Genomic DNA, 23,605 nt, shown 5'->3' with positions numbered 1-23,605 from the left:
GAAGATGTTATTCAACCTATCGAGAGAAGGTTGGAAGAATGCATTAAATAAAGCGAGAAGTATTTCCAAAGATGGAAACAACCTTGCGTTCGTCACGTTCATCTCTGTTTCCCCATAGACATATAGGAATGCGGCCGATCAGTGAGAGGTGTACGCCAAGGGAAAGCAGAACCTTAGTTGCATCCTTAACATGATTGACAAACTTGCGATGTTTTTACTCTTAACTCTTTCTCTTTCTGTTCATTCATAAGACTTGCCATCGCATACATCGATTCTTTGTACAACTTCACGGTCAGTCCTCGACCCCAGTATCCTGTATCATGTATCTTGTATCATGTATCATGTATCATAGTAGCTTAGTACTTTACTTTATCAACGCATTTTTACTTTAATCGCAATTTATATTTCTATACAAACCAACATTCTTTGTTCATTATTAAAATCGGTCGCATGTATCACATAAGTATCGCATTAATCATATAAGTATCGCATTAACGAAAACAATCCTCGTGTTTGACCTCGGATCACTCTGAGAAATTTTCGTTGGAATTATACTTGGTTTCAGCACAAGGAAACTTGTGACACGCACTACTTCATCGCATACTACGAGCATATCACTGTCAATGCATACTCTTAGAACGTAGTATCGCATAAATTATCTTCATCGCAAAGCACTTGAGCGCATTTAGCATATCATTCATTCATACATCAGTAGTGTGCATAAGCGATGCAACAACATAGCATAACATTAATCTTTATCATTACAGACCTAACCAAAGAGTTTTTGGAAATATTTGAAATTAAGTGCATGCTAGCATGTCCTAGTCTTCTATACCATAACCAAGAATCATTATGCAATATGGAAAGACATTTGTCAATAATAGGACAATCATTCAAATAAAGGGTATACACATTTTCATCCCTATTTCCAATAAACATGACTTTTCTATCACAAGCACTAATGATGCAATTCTTTTTATCAAATACAATTTTAAATTCTTTATCACATAATTGACTAATGCTAAGTAAATCATGCTTTAAGCCATCAACTAAAAACACATTTTCAATTAAAATAGAAGATTCATTACCTATACTGCCCTTGCCAATAATTTCACCTTTTCGGGGAAAGAGATAAACTCGGATCGGTCTCCAATCATGTGCCTTGAGCAACCACTATCCAAGTATCACTTATTTTTCTTGGAGGCTTTCAAACAAACCTACAAACAAAAAATTCAAGTTTGATTATTTGGTACCTGCACTTGTTTGGGTCCAATTGTGTTAGCATTTACAAACTTAGGAATCAATTTCATTTTTGCATTAGAATTAAAAGCATTGGAACTATAAAAGTAAATAATCTTTATGTCCATAGTTGCCACAAGAAAAACAAACAACATTATGCAAAAATTTATCTCTAACAACAAATTTATGCTTGGTATTGATATGGAAGGAGAAATGAATGTCTATCCAAATTTGAAAGAGAAACAGGAGAAATCTTTCATAGTTATATAAACACAATTATTGAAGACAAGACAACTGTGTACACATTTCTCTAATTTAACTTAAGTATCGAAGTCTATGTGATAAGTACCATACCAGTGTACAACTTTAATTCTTTTTGTAAGTCTTCTCATCTTAGGTCATCTCATTCTGACTCCTTCTTGTCGATTACCTCATTTCTGGCCGCTTCTTGTCGATCACCTCATCTTAGGTCACCTCATCCCCCAAATCAACAAATTATCAATGAACATTGTCTATATTTGCACATAAAAAAATGTAGGAGACAAGTAACCAAAAAAAAGTGACATGCAATATTACATTAAGGAAAAAAAATGACTAAAACAACATACTAAAATATCCAACAATAGCCATAAATGGAAAGATTTGACATCAATATAGGGGCCCATAATGGATTAAGGGATATCTCTAATAGGTTTTTTCAGAAACCGGTAATATATTATTTTTTAAAAATCATAAAAAGTTTATTTACTAATTTAAATACATTTCTTAATTTATTATTTTTATAATTTTTTCAAAATTATCTACAACATCAACATTTTATCGATATTTTTATTGGGATTTTTTTTTAAAAATTAAGGCATTGATATTTTCATCAAAATTAATATTTTAAACCTTAGATAGATGTAGCACCTAAATATTATCCTTAATTTAATAGAGATGAGAATTCAAATATTATATTAGGACGAAGGTATAATGACTTAACTAGTTAAGTAGGTTAGACTATTGTAAAAAAAACAATAAATTCAACATTATTGAACTAAAAAATCATATTAAATCCATGATTAAAAGCATAGCTTATCTATTTAACACTTTATCACAAATTAAAATAAGAAAAAATATCAATTAAATTTTTTTGAATTTAAAAAGTAAATTAGATTCATAAACCAATCTGTAAAATTTAATCCAATTCTTCTCCTTCAACCTCAGCAGTCTCAGATTCCGATTCAAACGTCTCTCCTTCAACCTCTCTCTCTGAGGGGGAAAAAATGGCGAACCTGCAAAATCGTAGTAGAAACAATGAAGAACCTATTCATATTCTTCGAAGCATGGCCAGAATCTTCTCCTTCAGAGGCATCGCCTCGATTGCATTCTTCATCTTCGTCTCTTTGTCCTTCCTCTCTTTCAGTACCGACACTTCTGATCTCCCCGTTCCGGTAAGTACGATGCATTTCTTCTTCTTAGTCTCCGAGAAACGTAATGCTTGTGCTGTCTTTTTCTGTCACTGAACTTAGTAATTGAGCGGTTTGTTTTTTAGTGTTTTGGATCCGGCTTTGATTGATGTTTTAGTCTGAATCCGAATTGTACTTGAAATTGATTAGTTTTTATGAATGTGAATCTTTCTTAGTTCACTTCAGTACTTTTGATTTTCAGATGTTTAAGATTTATTGTTTTGTTTGTTGGATTATGATTTAAGTTATGGAGTATGTTAGTTTCTGTTGTTGTTGTGTGAAATTAGGGTTCTGGTTCTGGTTCTGGTTCTGGCTCTGGCTTTGGCTCTTATCGGATTAGTTACGGGAGAAGATTCCCATTGGGTGTGAAATCGGATCCTCTTAAACAACGGTTGGACCAGATCCGGAAGCAAGCTGATGACCATCGCAATTTGCTTCACGCCTATGCTTCTTATGCTCTAAGGCTTAAGCTTGAGTATTCGAAGCTCGTTAGAGTTTTCGCGGATCTTTCTCAGAACTATACCGATCTCAATAATCAACCTGCTTACGGTAGTCTTTTTGAGCGTGAAACGCCTTCCTTAGATGAGGCTCTGCTTCGTCAATTTGAGAAGGAGGTGAAAGAGCGTATAAAAGTTACCAGACAAGTGATTTCGGAAGCGAAAGAGTCATTTGACAATCAACTTAAGATTCAGAAGCTGAAGGATACAATTTTTGCCGCGAATGAACTGTTGTCGAAAGCCAAGAAACAAGGAGCTTTCTCGAGTTTGATTGCTGCAAAGTCTCTTCCAAAAAGTTTGCATTGCATTGCAATGAGGTTGATGGAAGAGAGAATTGCAAATCCTGAGAAATATTCGGATGTAGGAAAGCCTGTACCACCTGAAATAGAGGATCCAACTCTATACCATTATGCGATATTCTCAGATAATGTAGTTGCTGCATCGGTGGTGGTTAATTCCGCTGTGAAGAATGCTGAACAACCATGGAAGCATGTTTTTCATGTTGTTACGGACAAGATGAATCTTGGGGCAATGCAAGTTATGTTCAAATTGAAGGACTATAACGGTGCTCACATTGAAGTCAAGGCAGTGGAGGATTACAAGTTCTTGAATTCTTCCTATGTTCCAGTTCTTCGCCAATTAGAGTCTGCAAATTTACAGAGGTTTTACTTTGAGAACAGCGTTGAAAATGCAACAAAGGACACGACGAATATGAAGTTCAGAAATCCCAAGTACCTATCGATTTTGAACCATCTGCGGTTTTACTTGCCTGAGATGTACCCAAAACTACACAGAATTTTGTTTTTGGATGATGACATTGTTGTGCAGAAGGACTTGACTGGCTTGTGGAAGATTGATATGGATGGAAAAGTAAACGGAGCAGTGGAAACATGTTTCGGCTCGTTCCATAGATATGCACAGTACATGAATTTCTCGCATCCGTTAATCAAACAGAAATTCGATCCCAAGGCATGTGCTTGGGCTTATGGAATGAACTTCTTTGACTTGGATGCTTGGAGAAGGGAAAACTGCACAGAAGATTATCACTATTGGCAGAATATGGTACGGCGAACGTTCATCTCATTCATAACAAATTCTTTTACAAATTGGGGACAGTCCCTTTTCAAATATCTGACTTAACTTACAATTATATCTTCACTAACACATTTTACTGTTTGATTGATTGTGTTGTGTGCAGAATGAGAATCGTACATTGTGGAAACTGGGGACACTGCCTCCTGGTCTAATCACGTTTTACTCGACGACGAAGCCACTGGACAAGACATGGCACGTGCTCGGACTCGGTTACAACCCCAGCATTAGTAAGGATGAGATTCAAAATGCTGCAGTTGTGCACTTCAATGGGAACATGAAACCATGGCTAGACATTGCCATCTCCCAGTTTAAGCCATATTGGACAAGGTATGTGGATTATGAGTTGGAGTTTGTTCAATCATGCAACCTTGGCCTTTAGAATATAGATGATGCCTCAAATCATCCATATAGTTAATAGTAATGTAGGATGAGGCTAAACTGGCTGCTTGTCCAAAGGAAAAGTAGCATTATTTTGATCCAAAATATATAGCTTTGCTTTTGTCTAGTATCTTTAAACATTATTTTGATTCTTTTCTACTTGTTTGCTAGGAATGTTTCAGTTTAAAGTAATTTATATACATACATATTAATTTTGTCTTCACCAGTGGCATTATAAATCTGCTTCATCAATTAATTTTAGCACTACCTGCCTTGAAAATTTAGTTAAATTTATTATTATTTTATAGAAGGTTTTAAAATAAAAGAATTATGTTGAAGAAATTGTGTGAGATAAAAGTAGATAAGAATGATAATATCTATGGGTATGTATATAGTTCTATACGTGGAAGTTGTTTCATCCAACGTAAGCATAAGCTCAACTGACATAAACACTATCGGTTTTGATATCAGAGGTTAGATTTCTCCACTCTATGTATATAAAAAAAATGTTAATATGTTTAAAAGCTAGTTGTTTGATAATTAAATTATATTGGAAGTTTTTTTTAGTATAATAAAATGGTGTATGGGGATTTGACCGTTCGACCTTAGGAGAACAAATACATGTCAATTATTGTTGAGTGATGTTCGTGTTGATGTTAAATGTGTTCTAATTGAAAAGTAAGTTTCAATTTTTTATGACCAACAATCAATATTTTTTCCTTTGGATTACAAGTGAAATATGAGAATTTAAACTTTCATCCTCAAAGAGAACGAGAACATATCAATTATGCATTATATAAAAATAGTGGTAAACTAAAGATGCAACATTATATATATATATATATATATATTTCTTTTAAATGCAATATTTTATATATAAAGAAGTTAGAACAAGAGGTCAATTTTAAAAATTAAAAAAAATATATGTTTCAACTTTATTTTAAATATTTTCGTAAGTACTAGATTAGGATTCTATTCAATATAGAAAAATGAATCAAAATACTTATAAGATATAGTAAAATCTTAGAATTTATCAATGATAGACATTGATAGGCTATTGGTAAAGTTGATAGACACTAATATAAGTCTATCATTATAAAATTGTGTTATATTTTGTAAATATTTTCAACAGGTTTGCCATTTGAAATAATTTCTCTACTAGAATTATAAATTTCTTAATTTCAAAAAAAGAAAAAGACATGACTATAATTTATTTAGATTAAATTGGAAATTTGGCAATATCTAATTACTCTTCGAGTTCAATCTATTATTAAAAGGAAAATATCAAATTTTATCGTGAATTAAACCACGTCAATCAAATTATATATTAAACTTTCAATTTCATCGAAGAGTACACACTTTTGCAAAGTGTTGCAATTTTATCCTATAATAGACTTTCGAAAATAGTTTGATTATTTGTATAGTTTCGTTAATTTTAGTTTAATTTTCAATTCTAGATTAATTAGTATTTGATTAATATTTTAGAATTAATTATTTAATTGTCTTGTTTACTTATACATTATAAATAGTCTTAAAAGTTGTAATAGGGAGTTTTTTTTTTTTTTTAATTATTTTAAATAAAACTTAATTTTTTTTTACAAAGATTTCTGTTAAATTAGAGATGGATTTTTTTGATTTGGATATGAAGTTGACCTACGACTAGAGATGTCCACAGGATGGGATGGGAATAGGGAAGCCCGCTCCATCCCCATCCTCGCCCCTTGTTCCATTCCACGTCCCCACAAATTTCTCCATAGGAATGGGGTGGGGATTCCTCAAGGGGATTTCACGGGGGTCGGATTTCCTGTGGGGAAAATTTTTCCGCAATTATTTTTTCTAACAATTTTTTTTATTTCAATTAAATATATATTTTTAACAATTATTTAAATATATCCAATACAACTTTCATTTAAATAAAATATTATCAATTTTGGTAATAAAAACAATAATACACATTCAATTTAAAAAGATATAATTAAAATGCTAAATTCTCATAATTTGTAAAAATTAAAATTCAACATTAGAACATCCTATCTTAAATATTATACATCTAAGGAATTAAAAGCAAGTTTTAAACTTAAATAACTAAAACCTCCATAATTATCCTAACAAACAAAGTCTAACATATTAATATTATATATATATATATATATATATATATATATATATATATATATATATATATATAATTTATCATTTATATACAAAAGTCGGGATGGGACGGGGTCGAGGTCGGGAATATATTCCATGTCCCCGGCCCCGAATTGCAAACGGGAAAAAAAATTTCTCACTCCCTCCCCCCATTTCTCATATATTCGGGGATTCCACTTTGTCTAGTCTTCTTCTAAAACAAGTTGGTTACTCTAAAAGCTAAAGGTGAGTCTTTCGAGGTGATAAAGAAAGTCAAGAAAGATAAAAATTTTCCAAACTTCTAAAATAAACTTGAAATAAGGCATTCAATTTTTCATGAGATTGATAAGAATTTCTTTTTATAAAAAAATGAGGTCAAAATTTTGTTTGAAAATTTTTGTATCTAAGGTTTTGAAAATATACACTTAAATGAGTGCATTATAAACTTTTCATTGATTAGGAAGAAATTATTGGGTAAAAGAAATATACTGAATCAATATTGAAATGAATTGATTTTGTTTTTATGTATGTTCATACAAACAAACATTCATGCATTTGAAGCAAAAATGAAAAACTCAGTCGTAAATTTTTATTGATCAAATTCTCAAAATTTTCAGATTGGGTCAAAATTTTAGAGAAGTGAAAATGATAACAAAATCACTAAACCATACCAAAACCACAAAGCATATATATCAAAGCATCAAAGCTACATAATCTTAAAGTATCAAAATATATCAAAATGGTCAAAATATCAAAACATAAAATCACAAACACCAGAACCACAAATCATATATATCAAAATCACAAATCCAAGCTCAGATTGCTCCAGAGTTATCTAAAAAATTTCAGCATCATTGTAAGACCTAGATATTAAACTAAAATCAAAGGCAAATTTTAATCAAACTAAAAGCTAAGATTGTCCTCAATTCGTAAATAAAGGAAAGCACATGGACAAAAAAGAACGAGGGGAACAGAAAACTCTCTTGGTTTTCAAGCAAAATGTTAAGCTTTTTTTAATGATTATTTATTGCCTGGAATAAGAGATTTCAAAGTTCTTTTAGTTCTTTATTATTTGAAGATGCTAAAAATAATGAGAAATAAGAAATAAGAAAATTTGAAAGAAAGAAAGAGAAAATTTTGACACATGCCTCTCTCTAGGAAAGACATTTTAATCATCGGTTGCTCAACTTTGAGTGATTATGGGCTAAGTGTAAGAGGGTTCGGTCAAAACAAAACTCAAGTGAGCTAAGCTAACACTCTCTTCCTTGGATCTTTTTTAGCTTGAGCCTCTTCGCCTTTTCTTCATTTCTTTTTCTTCTTAAGGAATACAAACATTCTCAGTCTTCATTGGGCCTTTTTTTTTCAGTCTTTTGAAACATTTACATAAGAAATTGTTCTTTGGAGGAGTTGGGTGACCCTTGGACTCAATCCCTTTAACCTGTATATTATCAAAAGAGCAAAGATTATAAAATTTTTGTTTGTTTTTGTTTTGAAGAATTTGAAGAATTTTCTTTTATGCAAAAATTATTCGAAGATTTCAAACTAAATCTTTGGAAGATTTTTCTTTATTGCAAACATCAATAGAAGAATTAGAACCAAACTTTATACAAGAATCATCTTTGTTGCAAAAATTTAAAGAAGCATGAGAAAAATTGTTCGAAGCAATTTCAAAGTCATAGTCGATAGAAGGACAAACCATCAATTTCATTATGAATAGACATCACAACATATTAAGCGACGCCTAATAGTCCAATTAGTTAATCAAGAATTGAATTCCAACCCTATATTAGTTAAAAACACTTTCTTGACCGTAATTATCATGTTTTTATCCTAATTCGCATTAAATTTTAGGGTTCCTTCATTGTGACGTTCTTTAAGTTGGAAAGTCTATACTTAAAGGCCAATTTATTGGAAGATTCTAAACTAGATTACTCGTGCAAAAATTCAGAAAAAGTCTTCATTCAATACAAAAAAAAAAAATCTAATTTTTGTAACTTAATCTACTGTTATGCAAAGTAGCATATTAGAACTTGCTAGCAAGAAATTAAGAATTCTGAGTTGTGAATTCATCACAATTAATTTCAATTAAAAATTCATACAAGAATCAACCAAGAATTATGAAATTCATAAGAAAGATTACAAAATTCTCAAGAACTAAACCTAATTGACAATTTTCCAAGAGTTAGGGCTTACCTAATCTTGCATGATGTTGATTTCTTCAATCAATCCAAATAAATTACAAATGTACAATCAAAGAATACATAAATATGTGAAGGAATGGTGAAATTTGGGCATAGTTTCTTCAAGTACTCTAAATTTTCTCTCAAAATTAGTCTCTTCCTCGTGCAAAATTTGAAAATTAGCTATTATATCTAGGTCACAGCATTGTAATACTGAGGATAGCATTGCAACTCCGACAAGAGCATTGGGGCAAGGCTACAATAGTGGTGTGACGCTGCAATGTTTACCCCAATGATCGAGGTCTGGATTGATAAGAGCATTGCAACGCTCGACATAAAGTCGTGATGCTGTGACCTAAATATAAAAGCTAAATTTTAATTTTTGCACAAAGAATAGACCAATTTAAGAAAAATTTCTGCCCAAATTTCACCGTTCTTTCACATATTTCTGTATTCTTTGATTCTATACTTGTAATTTCTTTGGATTGATTGAAGAAATCAACATCATGCAAGGCTAGGTAAGTTCTAACTCTTAGAAATTTGTCAATTAGGTTTAGTTCTTGAGAATTTTGTAATCTTTCTTATGAACTTCACAATTCGTGGTTGATTCTTGTATGAATTTTCGATAGAAATTAATTGTGATGAATTCACGACTCAGAACTCTTAATTTATTGTTAGCAAGTTCTACTAGGCTACTTTTTATAATAGTAGACTTTGTTGCAAAAATTAGATTTTCTTGTATTGAATGAAGACTTTTTCTGAGTTCTTGTATGAGTAATCTAGTTTAGAATCTTCCAATAAATCGGTCTTTAAGCATAGGCTTTCCATCTTAAAGAACTTCACAACAAAAAAACCCTAGAATTTAATACAAGTTAAGATAAAAACATGATCATTGTTATCAAGGAAGTGTTTTTTTTTACTAGTTTAAAGTTAATTGAAATACAATTCTTGATTAACTAATTGGGCTATTAGGCATTGCTTAATAGATTGCGGGATTGTGTAAATTTCATAATATTGTTTAATTCGATGATAGAACTATACCTATTGACTATATTTCCCAAGAATCTTTCCATAGAGAATTTAAAACTATATTTTTTGCTCAATTTTTGTGTCTCAAGATAATAAAAATCTTCATTTTCTTCTCTTTTAATTTCTTTTACAAACCAGTGCTCCCCACCCCACCCCACCCCTCCAAGGAATACATTATTTGATTTAATTATTCAATCGGTTCCAGCTTATTTGTTTAGGCCAAGGGTTTATTGACGATGTAAATACCGACTTAACACCAACTTAGAGAACGATTACTTAGGCTCCCCTAAGTATGAGACTCCTTCTCAATGAAGCTTGTATTCCCCTAATTGTGAGATCCCCTCACCTTTAACATACTAAGGCTCCCCCTAAATATAAGAATATTAGTAAATGATCACCTAGGCTCCCCTTAATTGTGAGACTTCTTTTCACAATGAACTTGTATGTTTCCTCCTTCAAATAAAAACTGCTTCACTTAGAAAAACTTAAGCTCCTCCTAAGTTTGAGAATCTCTTTTCAAATTGTTGAAGAATAAATCAACACAATCTAGACTTAATCTCAAAATCTACAACAATATAATCTTCTTCGATGAAATATTGACACATTTGTGGTTTAAGAGAAAATGCAAAGCCAATTGGCTTCAAACTTACTGATATTTCAATCCATTCTCTATCACCATTTATTATCAACCAACATTGTACTAAATTCAATGTTACTGATATTATCCATGGGACATGAAGATCACTTTCAACTCTTCAGTTTAAGTCAAACACTACCACTTTCTCCATTTCTCTCTCACTTTTAGTCAAACAATCTGGTTGATCGCTTTTAATTTTATTCAATTTATTTCGTGGGTCTGGAGCGAGCATTCTTGGAAGAATATCATTCATCATACCCATAAATGAATATTGTAAGTGTTAACAGAGTCTATAAGTCTTTGCAAGCATTCGTTGTGTGTGGTAGAAGATTGCTCACCATTGTATAAATGATCACCTACCATGGTATCAATGATCCTTTATTATTGTATATGTGATCGTTTACCGTACTATCAATGGTCGCTTATCATGGTATCATCAATCACATCCCATGTAATTATCGATCGCTCACCATGGTCTATGCGATCTCTTACCATTTTGTCAGCGATCGTGCACCACGAATATTTTAATTTTATAATTTTAAAATGTAAACATGATAGAAAACATAATCAAATTGAATGGGTTGAATGAGTTGAATGGGTAGTGGTCCGAAAGAGTTTGGGTCGAGATTCTCATGTATTTGCTACATTTATCAACTGATTTGCTGAATCACATCCCACGAATATGCATGAGTAGCTAAATTAGTTGAATGGGTTGAGAAGCATTTAGCTAGCACAACTAGGGAATCTTCATTCTATGCGATTATCTTGTATTATGTATGCTTCATTCGTCCATTAGAGATACTCGGGAGGATAGTCTAAGGACAGGATCTAGGCTTGGGAAGGTTAGGTTAGAATCTAGGCTCGGAAGAGTCAGATTATAACGCATAATCAAGAGATAAGAGCTTAGGAATAAGCACTATTTATTATCAACGCATCGCATGCATCCTAGAGATAGGATATGATTGTATGCGGTCACCTTGCTTTTATGAATTTTGCATCATCGCATAGGACAAGAGTAGAGACTTAGGGATAAGCTCTATAGACACTTTTTCATTCAACACATGCGTCCTAGACTTAGGAGCATCGCATTTGCATTGGAAAATGACTTGTTGTGCATGGTTGTAGCATGATCGCATAGTCTGATGCATTCCCAAATAACGCTAGCTAAAGATCTTCTCAACCCGTTCATCGCATACTCAGTATATCTATCACACAACTGACTTTTCTCAAATCCGCCGCATTTGTTTATTTTCTCATTAACGCAATCAACAACAAACCTACAATTTATTTATTTGGTTACCGCAAAGTTTTCATAAAAATTACCAACGCAAGCTGTTTTCACAAGTCCCTGAGTTCGACCCTGGACTTACCAGGAAACTCAGTGGAATTTACACTTGGATTCTGTTGAGGAAACTTGAGTGCTCAACGCAATTTCATCAATGCATATCATCCACATTTTCACTTCATAAAATCAAGCATCAAGTTTTTGACACCGTTGCCGGGGACTTCAGCAAAATAGTTTGCTAACGGTAATTTTTCTGATTTCTTTGCAGACTCTTAATCTCTGGCAAATTACGACCCGAAGATTGGAAGGATGTTTAGACGAAGATTGAGAGACCGCCAACAGCAACCACAGTCAAATAAAGAAGAGATGGCGGAGCAGCCTGGAAATGGAGCACTAAATGATAACAATGTGATGGCGAATCCAATCCTATTTGCAAACGATCGCAATAGACCCATTAGAGACTATGCATCGCCAAACCTTTATGATTTCTCTCTAGGAATCATGAGGCCTGCCCTATATGGAAGCAGATTCGAAATGAAACTAGTGATGCTGCAGATGATCCAGGCTACAGGACAATTTGGAGGCCGGTGTGGTGAGGACCCGCATGCCCACCTCCGAAACTTTATTGAAATCTGCAATACTTTTATGTTTCGCGAACATCTCTGCCGAAGAAGTTCGACTAACTTTGTTCCCATTTTTTCTCTATAATCAGGCTAGGAAATTGGCGTATTCTCTCGAGCCGGGAGAGATCACTTCATGGGAACAGATCGTGGAGAAGTTTATGAAGAAATACTTTCCACCTACTGAGAATGCCAGATGAAGAAAATTAATTACAAATTTTGAACAAGACATGGATGAATCGCTCAGCGATGCCTGGGCGAGGTTTAAGAGGTTGGTCAGGGATTGTCCACATAATGGTTTGCCAGATTGCCTTCAGATGAAGATTTTTTATCATGGTTTGAATCCTGCTTCGCAGATCACTACCAATGTGGCAGCCGCTGGTGTCTGCTTGATAAAACATATGACTCGACGAAGAATATCTTGGATCGCATCTTTAAGAACCATGAAGATTGGAGAGAGAGGGACCAGAGATTGAGAATCAAAGGCAATGATGCAAGTAATGGTGCTATTGCTTAACTACAAAATCAGATGACCGCAATGATGAACTTAATTCAGGGAATTGCGATCAGTAGCCCAACACCACAAAACGGGCAAATCAACGTAATCAGTCAAAACACTGTAAGGTGTGCGACTTGCGGCTGTCTCTTATACACATCTAGATGTGTATAAGAGACAGACCGCAAACTGGGCAAATCAACGTAATCAGTCAACTTAGTCTTAAGATAGTCACCTCATGAAATATTGTGACTTGCAGTGATAGGCATGCGATGGAAGATTGCCCGCAAAATCCATAAACCCTATGGTCGAGTGTATTATATAACCAACTAGTCGAGCGTTTTCAAACCTCTCTCTTACTGAATAATCAATCTGACTGAATGAGGAAGATCAAGCTAGGGAACACTCCAGATTTACTAAAGGCCTCCTTAATTAAGGGCTTCTAACGCCATTTACTTTGTGAAAAATAATTTCTTTTCGAATACCTACAACCCCGGGTAGAGAAACCACCCCAATTTTGATTGGAAGAATCAGCAATAGAATTTCTAACCTGTGGCGCAAAAAGAAGGGCCACTAGGATTCTTCCCACGCAACAACAGGGGGACAACCAATCAAGCAAGTAGCTCACAACCACCACAATCCTCTTCATTGGAAAGCCTATTGAAGCAATATGTAGAGAAAAACGAAACTGTGCTTCAAAGTCAGACTATGTCCATTTGTAATCTAGAATTACAGATGGGCCAGATTGCGAGTGAGTTGAAGAGTAGACCGCAAAGGGCTCTGTCGAGTTCAATAGAACTCCCATGCAACCAGGGGGGATTAGGTAAAGAGCAATGTCAGGTTATGACATTGCGAAATGAGAAGACTGTGGAGGGAGAAAAGAAGAAGCTTAGTCGGACAGCTCCAATTGCGGCTGAACCTGAGATTGCGGTGGCGCGAGAAGAAGAAAGAGAGAAAGAAGCAGTAGAACCAGAGGTTGCGTCGACCTCAAAGGCAACTGAGACAGGAACCGTGAAAGTTCAGTTACCCCCTTTCCCGCAGAGACTAAGGAAGAAAAAAAAAACGAAGAGGTACAGTACCAACGCTTCCTATCTATTTTAAAGAAATTACACATTAATATTCCTTTCAGTGAAGCGATTGAAGAAATGCCTGCCTACGCAAAGTTTCTGAAGGATATGGTAACTTAGAAGAAAGAAGCTGGTAAGTTTTCCATGGTGGTGCTAACTCAAAGTTCAAAGTCAATAATTCCACCAAAGATGAGTGATCCTGGGAGCTTTACTATACCATGCTCCATAGGAAGACTGTACATCGGGCAAGCCTTGTGTGACCTGGGAGCCAGCATAAATTTGATGCCTCTATCAATCTTTAGACAACTGAATGTGGGAAAACTTGTGCCCACAACGGTGACTCTCCAACTGGCCGATAGATCTTTGGTGCATCCAGAGGGAAAGGTGAAGGATGTGCTGATAACCATTGAAAAATTTATCCTACCAGCCGACTTCATCATTTTGGACTACAGGCCGACAAAGATGTGCCCATCATTCTGGGGCGACCTTTTCTATCAACAGGTCGTGCTCAGATTGATGTGCATAAAAGGGAGATCACTTTGAGCATCAGCAGACAAAAGCTCAAGTTTAACATAATTCGTGCCATGAATTTTTCGGATGAAGAAGACCTGCATGATTTAGATGATGACCAGAATTAGGTTGAAGAAGAAAAGTTTGATGAAGAGAATGAAGTAGAGGATGCCAGTGCATCCATTGTTAACTGTAATGCGATCATGACAAAAACAAGCAAGGAAGAGGAGATGATCGCAAACTTAGAATAAGAGCCAACAGAAAAAGAAGAAAGAAAAACAACATAACCTTCCCTAGTAGAACCATCAACACTGGAATTAAAGACCCTACCAACCCATTTGAAGTACGCATTTTTGGGGTAGAATGAGAAGTTGCCTGTTATTATTTCCTCTAAGCTCAACAAAGATCAGAAGAATGCATTGATGAGCATTCTAAGGAAGCATGTGTGAGCAATTAGCTGGAAGCTCGCCGACATTAGAGGAATTAGCCCTGCATACTATATGCACCGCATTCGTCTTGAAGAGGACCACAAAGCAACGATTGAACATCAACACAGACTCAACCCTGCGATGAAAGAGGTTGTCAAAAAGGAGATCATTAAATGGTTAGATGCGGGCATTATCTATCCTATAGCAGATAGCACGTGGGTCAGCCCCGTGCAGTATGTGCCGAAAAAGAGCGGCATGACGGTAGTCCTGAATGAAAACAACGAATTAATACCGCAAAGGACCATCACTAGATGGCGCATTTGCATGGACTATTGCAAGCTGGAATGCGACACAAAGAAAGATAATTTCCCTCTGCCATTCATTGATCAAATGCTAGACTGTCTAGTGGAAATGATTTTTACTGCTTTCTGGATGGTTATGCCGGGTACAAACCAAATTTGAATAGCTTAAGAAGACCAAGACAAAGACCACATTCACCTACCCACCTTCGTTTTTCGCCGCATGCCGTTTGGCCTCTCTGAAATGTCCAGCACGTTCCAAAGGTGATGATGGCCATCTTTTCAGATATTCTCGAGACTCTATGGAAAATTATGGAGACTTCTCTGTTTTATGGAAAACACTTATGAAGTTTGTCTAGCCAACTTGGAAAAGATACTGAAAAGATGCGAAGAGACAAATCTGGTATTTAATTGAACAAATGTCATTTCATGGTGAAGGAGGGCATAGTGTTGGGACACAAGTTTCCCGAGATGGGTTGAAGGTGGACAAAGAAAAAATCGAAGCAAATTGAAAAAGTTCCACCTCCAACAAGATGAAGGCTGTGCGAAGCTTCTTGGGCACGCTGGATTCTACAAGCGTTCGTCAAATATTTTTAGGTCGTAATAGCACGACACTTGATGCGTTCGTTAGAGCTAACAGAAATTTGAGTCTTGACAATAACTCCTCAACGAATGTTCGATTCATGAAGGAACGTGATTACCGCACCCATTACTAATTGCACCAGACTGGGACCAGCTTCCTTTTGAAATCATGTGCAATGCAAGCGGGTATGCGATGGGAGCAGCTTTAGCACAAAAGAGAAAAACAATCCTGCACCTCATCGCATACGCAAGTAAAACATTAAATCCTGCTCAGACAAATTATACCACCACAGAGAAAGAGCTTTTGGCGGTAATTTTTGCGTAGGAGAAATTTCGAGCATATCTGTTGGGAACAAGGGTACTCATCCATACTGCTCACTTGGCGATCAAATACTTAATGACAAAGAAGGACGCAAAGCCAAGGTTTATCAAATGGGTTCTTCTCCTTCAAGAATTTGATATAGAAATAATTGATCGAAAGGGGACAGAAAACCAAGTTGCGAATCACTTGTCTAGATTGGAAAATCCTGAGGTTGACCACAATGAGTCTGAGGTGAGTGCAGTGTTCCCGGATGAGCAACTGTTCCATATTGAAGAATTGCCCTGGTATGCGGACATAGTCAATTATTTGGTTTGAGCAATTTCCTGAAGACTGCACCTACCACCAACAGAAGAAGCTCAAACATGAATGCAAACATTACTATTGGGATGAGCCGAATCTATATAAAAGAGGGGCAGACCAGATTTTTCGATTATGCGTACCAAATGCTGCTCAACAACGCATATTATCGCAATGTCACAACTCACCATATGGAAGGCACATTGGAGGGCAGCGCATCGTAACCAAAGTTTTACAGAGTGGATTCTTTTGGCCTACATTGTTCAAGGATGCAGTTGACTATGCAATGAAGTGTGATCGGTGCCAATGCACAGGTAACATTTCATGGAAACATGCAATGCCAATGAACACCATCTTGGAGCTTGAATTGTTCGACGTATGGGGAATTGATTTCATGGGACCATTCTCTCCTTCGAATGGTAAACATTATATTTTATTAACTGTCGATTATGTATCCAAGTGGGTAGAGCTAATAGCAAGCACCACAAGCGATGCAGCGGTAGTCTCCCAGTTCCTAAAGAAATATATTTTCACTCGATTTGGCACTCCCCGTGCCATCATAAATGATGAAGGGTCCCACTTTGTCAACCATAATATCAAGGAGCTGTTGCGCAAATACAACTATCTCCACAAAGTGGCCACCGCATACCATCCGCAGAAAAATGGTCAGGCTGAAGTGTCCAATCGAGAAATTGAGTTGATACTTAAGAAGGTAGTAAGGCCTTCACGAATGGATTGGGCAAAAAAGCTTGACGATGCATTATAGGCATATTGGACTGCATTTAAAACACCAATAGGTATGTCCCCATATACGTTGGTATTTGGTAAGGCGTATCACTTACCTTTGGAGCTGGAATATAAGGCACTATAGGCGGTAAAGAAGCTAAACTTTGATTTGAAGAAAGCAGAAGAAGCATGAAAAATCAACTGGTCAAGCTAGAAGAATGGAGGATTAACGCATATGAAAACGCGAAGATTTACAAAGAGCGCACCAAGCGCTGGCACGACATACGCATATGCGGTAAAAACCTCCAAGTCGGGCAAAAGGTCTTACTCTTTAACTCACATCTACGGCTCTTTCCGGGAAAATTAAAATCACGCTGGTCTGGATCCTTCATCATTAAAGAAATATTCCAACATGGTGCAGTGGAGCTGATCACTGAGGATGGAAGCCGTACATTTAAGGTTAATGGACAGCGACTTAAGGCATATTGCGGAGGTGATTTCCAGCCAGAAAATGCCTCCGCAAAGCTGAAAAACCCAGAATACCCTTTGTTTTGTTCTTGAACTCTCATTCCTTCGTCACTTTAACCATCATTTATCTATTTGCATTTTATTCATTACTACTGTTATTCTCTAAAAAAAAATGTTGTTTTGTTTAAAATCATTTGTCCCTCTCACTGTTTGTTTACAATGATTAAGGCACAGGATTGCGAAGATGTTACATGAAGTAACAAATTATCTCACTCCATCACCGCAATCCAAAGAAGAAAGATCGCCGCAAATATGGATGCGTCAATTAACAATGCGGGCGACAACACAAATTTGGGGATGTATTCTTCCTTATCTCTATTTCAAATTTTGCACTATCACATCGCATGTTAGTTTTAAAAGTCTTATCATCGCATCCTCTTTTATTACGGCAATCATTTGACATGGATAACTTTATTAGGTTACAATATGCTCTCTCTTTGCCAATTATGATTTCAATGATGAAAAACATACTTCTATTTCTTTCATATATACTAAAGTCAACTTAACTTTAAGATAGTCACCTCATGAAATATTTCTAGAAATTAGGGGTTTGCTAGTTTTCTTTCAAACTCTCTTTACAAAGCTTTCCAAGAACATCGCATGACTTATTCCAATCTTTTGGCAATGAGGACATTGCCGCATTTTAAATTTGGGGGTGTGGTATTTTATTTTCAACCTTGCTATTTTGGAAAAAAAAAGAGAGAGAAAAATTTTGAGAATAACAACTCCACTGTCAACGTAATGGGAAACCCATGTTGATAAGAGTTAAGTTGTGAAAGGCACTTACCCATAGTTGGATGTCTGCACGACACACGTGGGGGCAAACCAAAACGAAAGTAGGTCACCAGGATCAACGCATAAATAAATGATCGCAACTCCACTGCCAAGTTGACATGAGTTTAGTCTGAGGAAAAGTGTATTGCTCGTAGTTGGATGTCCGCATGGCACACGTGGGGGCAAGCCAAAATGAAGGCAAGGCACTTGGATCAGCACAAGGTCAGAAAAAAATAATAATGTCAAGAAACATGCAAGGATAAAATCATTTGACACCCTGGTGGAAAATTTTCTTTTTGAAATAAATCATGCGATGTTCCGGAATTTAGTAAAGTCCTTTTGAAGGGTAAGCTTGCAGTCCCTAGGTCTTAGAAATATTTTAAGAAGAGACTTGAATAAGACTTAAGAAAATTTTGGTATATAGGATTTGAACGAAGTATTCTTGAGAAATCTAGGAAAAGAACATTGTGGTTGACTTGCTAAAGGAATCTTTAGCTTATGCTTGAGGACAAGCATTATTTAAATTTGGGGGTGTGATAACGGGCATAAATGCACGTTATCATAGTGTTGAGTTCTTAAACAATGTTGGCTTGCGTTGATAAAATATGTTAAATTGCGTCCATTAGGCATCAATTTCATAATATTGCGGTCGCATGCGTTTATCGCATTAGAACAGTTGATTTTTGTATTTTTATGCAGAATATGCGTGACGTAGGCGAAAATTGTGATCATAAGGAAATCATCGGTCGAGTGCAACTTCACCGCAAGGCTTTGCAATGATTGTGCTCGCAAATATTCGCCCGAGAAGAATCGCCACAACTTGGTCAGCGCATCTGGGTGAAAGGCTAATTAATCGCGATGGGACAGAAAGCTGATGATAGTCGAATCTGAATTAAATTGACAACTGCTAACGATACAAGTACATTCAGCTTTTCGGTGACAAATATTCAGCGCATCAATCAAGAATTAAAGTCGTCCCATCTGTACAATCATGAGAGAGAAGCCGCCGTTCACCTTGGATGTTTTATAAATATCAGAGGCATCCTTCAGAAAAGGGGTTCACCATTCCATTAGTTCAGAAGTCTGTTCATAGTTTAGCCTCATTCTTAGATTTTCTTTCGTTTTAAGGTGGACGCGAAGAGGAGGTTGTGCCGACAGATCGTTCCGGTAAGCTTGGGAGAGCGCCGGAAGCTTCAAGGACAGAAAGAGAGTCGATGCCTGCAGAAGCGGGAACATCTTAGGAATCGAATAGAGATTACAATGTAAAAGCCTCGGTCAGCAAGGAATTGCTATCGAGCTCTCTACCTTTAACTTCCATTGTTATTTTGTACTCCACTCATTTATCGAAATGGAATCTACTTCTCTATATTTGTTCACTCTCTGTTATTTACGCATGAGTAGCTAAATCAGTTGAATGTGTTGAGAAGAATTTAGCTAGCACAACTAGGGAGTCTTCATTCTATGCGATTATCTTGTATTATGTATGCTTCATTCGTTCATTAGAGATACTCGGGAGGGTAGTCTAAGGACAGGATCTAGGCTTGGGAAGGTCAGGTTAGAATCTAGGCTTGGGAGAGTCAAATTAGAATGCATAACCAAGAGATAATAGTTTAGGAATAAGCACTATTTGTTATCAACGCATCGCATGCATCCTAAAGATAGGATATGACTGTATGCAGTCACCTTGCTTTTATGCATTTTGCATCATCGCATAGGACAAGAGTAGAGAGTTAGGGATAAGCTCTATGGATACTTTTATATTCAACACATGCGTCCTAGACTTAGGAGCATCACATTTGCATTGGAAAATGACTTGCTATGCATGGTTGTAGCATGATTGCATAGTCTGATGCATTCCCAAGTAACGCTAGCTAAAGATCTTCTCAACCCGTTCATCGCATACTCAGTGTATTTATCACACAACTGACTTTTCTCAAATTTGCCGCATTTGTTTATTTTCTCATTAACGCAATCAACAACAAACTGACAATTTATTTATTTGGTTACCACAAAGTTTTCATAAAAATTACCAACGCAAACTGTTTTCACAAGTCCCTGAGTTCGACCCTGGACTTACCAGGAAACTCAGTGGAATTTACACTTGGATTCCACTGAGGAAACTTGAGTGCTCAATGCAATTTCATCAACGCATATCATCCACATTTCCACTTCATAAAATCAAGCATCATGTAGCACTGGAGACTATCATCTAGCACGATCGTCTAGTGTTTGCCTGATCGTGTAGGACCATCGTATAACATCTGACCAAGCTACACGATCATGTAGTGTCTTCAGTGCCGGACAATGCTACACGATCGCTTAACGCCATCGTTTAGCGCCTCTTCTTGATCGTTTAGCGCGTGCATAAAGGTAGACGATCGTGTAGTGATATCGCATAACACCTGTTCACATCGTTTAATTGTCGCGTAAAGCTACACGATCGTGTAGTGCCATCGTATAGTACTTCAATGCATCATTTAGATCCCACGCAAAGCTTCACAATCGTGTAGCGCTATCGCATAGCGCCTCTACACATCGTTTAGCTCCCGTAGGTACACGATCGTCTAACGCACGACACATCAACGCCCAGCACCTATAGCTACACGATCGTCTAGCTCATCTTCACATTGTTTGGTGTCCATAGCTAGACGATCGTCTAGCATTTTAACCTCAACGATGATATTTGAGCAGAGGCTGAAAAACTGGATTCTGCAACTCGACCTTCTTCACTTGTTTCTTCAATTACATCTTAATTTCAACTCTAATGACTCCAAATAAATTACAGAATCTTGAGAACACACATAAACTCATCAAACAAGAGCCAATTACAAATTTAATCAAGAAATCAAAGAGAAAATAAATGTCAAAACTCAGAAAACTATGTCAGTGCATCAAGTTCATATAACTCATAAAAAATACCCACCACACTCATATGCTCTTCACTTATTTCTCCAATTACATCTTAATTTCAACTCTAATGACTCCAAATAAATTATAGACTCTTGAGAACACATATAAGCTCATCAAACAAGAGCCAATTACAAATCTAATCAAGAAATCAAAGAGAAAATAAATGCCAAAACTCATAAAACCATGTCAGTGCATCAAATTCATATAACTCATGAAAAACACCCACCACACCAAAATTAAATCAAATTGAATGCTTAAATGATACTCTGATACCAATTGATGGATTGTATCAACAAGCATTGGAAGAAACGTGGATCAATAAGCACTTTAATTCATTAATTTTGGCAGAAGCTAAAGCATGCTCTTACAGAAACAAGTGGGTTTCAAGTCATACAGAAACAAGTGAGTTTCAAGTCATACCTCAATAGCAAATTTGTCCAAATCTTGTTGTAGACCATCTCAAGATCTTCCTCACTATCATCTTGAAGCTCTAGATTGAGTTGTGAGACTCAAAATAAGCTTGAATGAAGGAAACTTGGAGAAGAACTCACAGCAGCAACCCACTTGAAGAACACCTTCTTCACCACGAATTTTTCAGCAAAAATTCTATCGATTGCATGCCTCAATTCCATTCCAATCTTCTCAATATATTGCAGACTATCATGCAAAGAAGATAGTTGCATGAGATGTAGCTCATGCTTGAGTAGTTGAAGCCTAAAGTTGGTGGATTTTGTGTGAGCCTATGAAGATGTAATGGAAAAAACCGAAAATCCATTTTGGTGTTTTTCCAACTTTTTCAATTTTTCTAATTGATTTCAAAAATCAAATTGTTTTCTAAAATTGAAAATTATTATTAATTTTACAAAATTAATTTCATAAATTAATTTTTCTAATAAAATTAATAAATAATTATTTAAATAATTTAAATAATTCTAATTAATTTAATATCAAACATTAAATTAATTTTATACAAATCCACCTTTATATATTTAAATCATATTTAAATATTAATTTTTCAATTTCGTTTAATTCTTAAAATTAAACATGTAATTATATCTCATATAATTACTAACTTCTTTAATTCTAATTTGAACATTTCAAATTAATTTATCACGCTACTCTATAGCTAATCTATTTACGAGCTAGTAGAGGGACCTTGTAGACCTACAGATCATGGGCTCCAACGATCCGAGATTAATTGGCTAAACTCATTATACCAAAAATTAACCCCCATACGTTAACTAATGTGTCACTCCACTAAAGCCCATAGTTGAACTCCCCTGACTGTAGATATATTATGTCCACTCGATATAACCATGATTAGTAAGTTAACCCTTCACAGTTTGTTCGTAATAATGGTTGGGTCAAATGTTTGTTTTACCCCCGAGATTACCTCTTGTTAAGTCCTACTGATCCTCTAATGAACAATTGATTTGTGATCCAATCAACAAACCGAGTCCCTCTTGAACCAATGAGAGGATGGGGCCCCTTGTTCAAGACCTAGAATCAGCACTTATGGGAACAACCTCTCACTATCCTTAACAATGGGTAGGAGTGTATTCCTTCTTGCACCATATGTCCCCAGCTATCTATCCGGTCTTACCTCTGAAATGGGGGTTTATTGAGCCGACGTTGTTGAGTCAACCCTCACCTATGCAAATCTAAGGATAATCCTGAATAACAGGAGTTCATAGTTAGCTCAGGATTAAGGTCAAGTTACCTAGGTCATCGCTTTGAAATAGTCAGTCTTAAATATTAAACAACATTATAAAGTAAGAGTGACTGATTTCGTGGTCCGATCTTGTACAAACCCTTTTGCACAACGCCTCCACTTCTCATGACAAAACATGTATGAATTAGGATCACTTCGTTTGTAGCACTTTACAACTCTTTGTAACAACTACAAAGTAGGTCGCATCCAATAGTGTTACTAGAATAAGGCACTAAACTTATTCATATACTATATATCATTTTGACTATTTACTCGAACCTGATCCATTTTTATGTCTCCACATAAAGTTCAAGTACTAATGTAATAGTCAAGGGTCTTTTAGGTTTATTTGGATTTCTCATAAGCAATACATATATTCCATAACAACTTATTGAATTTTCAAAATAAGTTTTATTG

At 35.7% G+C, this 23,605-nt stretch overlaps 1 protein-coding gene and 1 non-coding gene across 2 annotated transcripts; one reads left to right on the top strand and one right to left on the bottom strand.

Moving 5' to 3' along the window:
- Positions 1–2,401: 2,401 nt before the first annotated feature.
- LOC120074762 (galacturonosyltransferase 8-like) lies at positions 2,402–4,880 on the top strand. Its single transcript, XM_039027996.1, has 3 exons — positions 2,402–2,672; positions 2,975–4,246; positions 4,383–4,880. Exons 1-3 carry the CDS (start codon positions 2,505–2,507, stop codon positions 4,656–4,658), a joined length of 1,716 nt encoding a protein of 571 aa, XP_038883924.1. The 5' UTR covers positions 2,402–2,504; the 3' UTR covers positions 4,659–4,880.
- A 7,852-nt stretch (positions 4,881–12,732) lies between these two features.
- On the bottom strand, positions 12,733–12,839 carry LOC120074786. Its single transcript, XR_005481068.1, has one exon. It is a non-coding gene; the product is annotated as a small nucleolar RNA R71 (small nucleolar RNA).
- Positions 12,840–23,605: the final 10,766 nt, after the last annotated feature.

The sequence above is a fragment of the Benincasa hispida genome, chromosome 3 (genome assembly GCF_009727055.1).
Source record: "Benincasa hispida cultivar B227 chromosome 3, ASM972705v1, whole genome shotgun sequence".
Classification (NCBI taxonomy): Eukaryota; Viridiplantae; Streptophyta; class Magnoliopsida; order Cucurbitales; family Cucurbitaceae; genus Benincasa; species Benincasa hispida.
This window is presented reverse-complemented; position numbering and strand designations above follow the sequence as displayed.

Bases quoted from the DNA above. Each gene is read 5' to 3' on its own strand.
- LOC120074762 (XM_039027996.1), top strand. From the start codon at position 2,505: ATGGCGAACCTGCAAAATCGTAGTAGAAACAATGAAGAACCTATTCAT. The intron at 2,673-2,974 runs GTAAGTACGATG...GTGTGAAATTAG, and splicing joins CTTCTGATCTCCCCGTTCCG to GGTTCTGGTTCTGGTTCTGG. The intron at 4,247-4,382 runs GTACGGCGAACG...TGTTGTGTGCAG, and splicing joins ATCACTATTGGCAGAATATG to AATGAGAATCGTACATTGTG.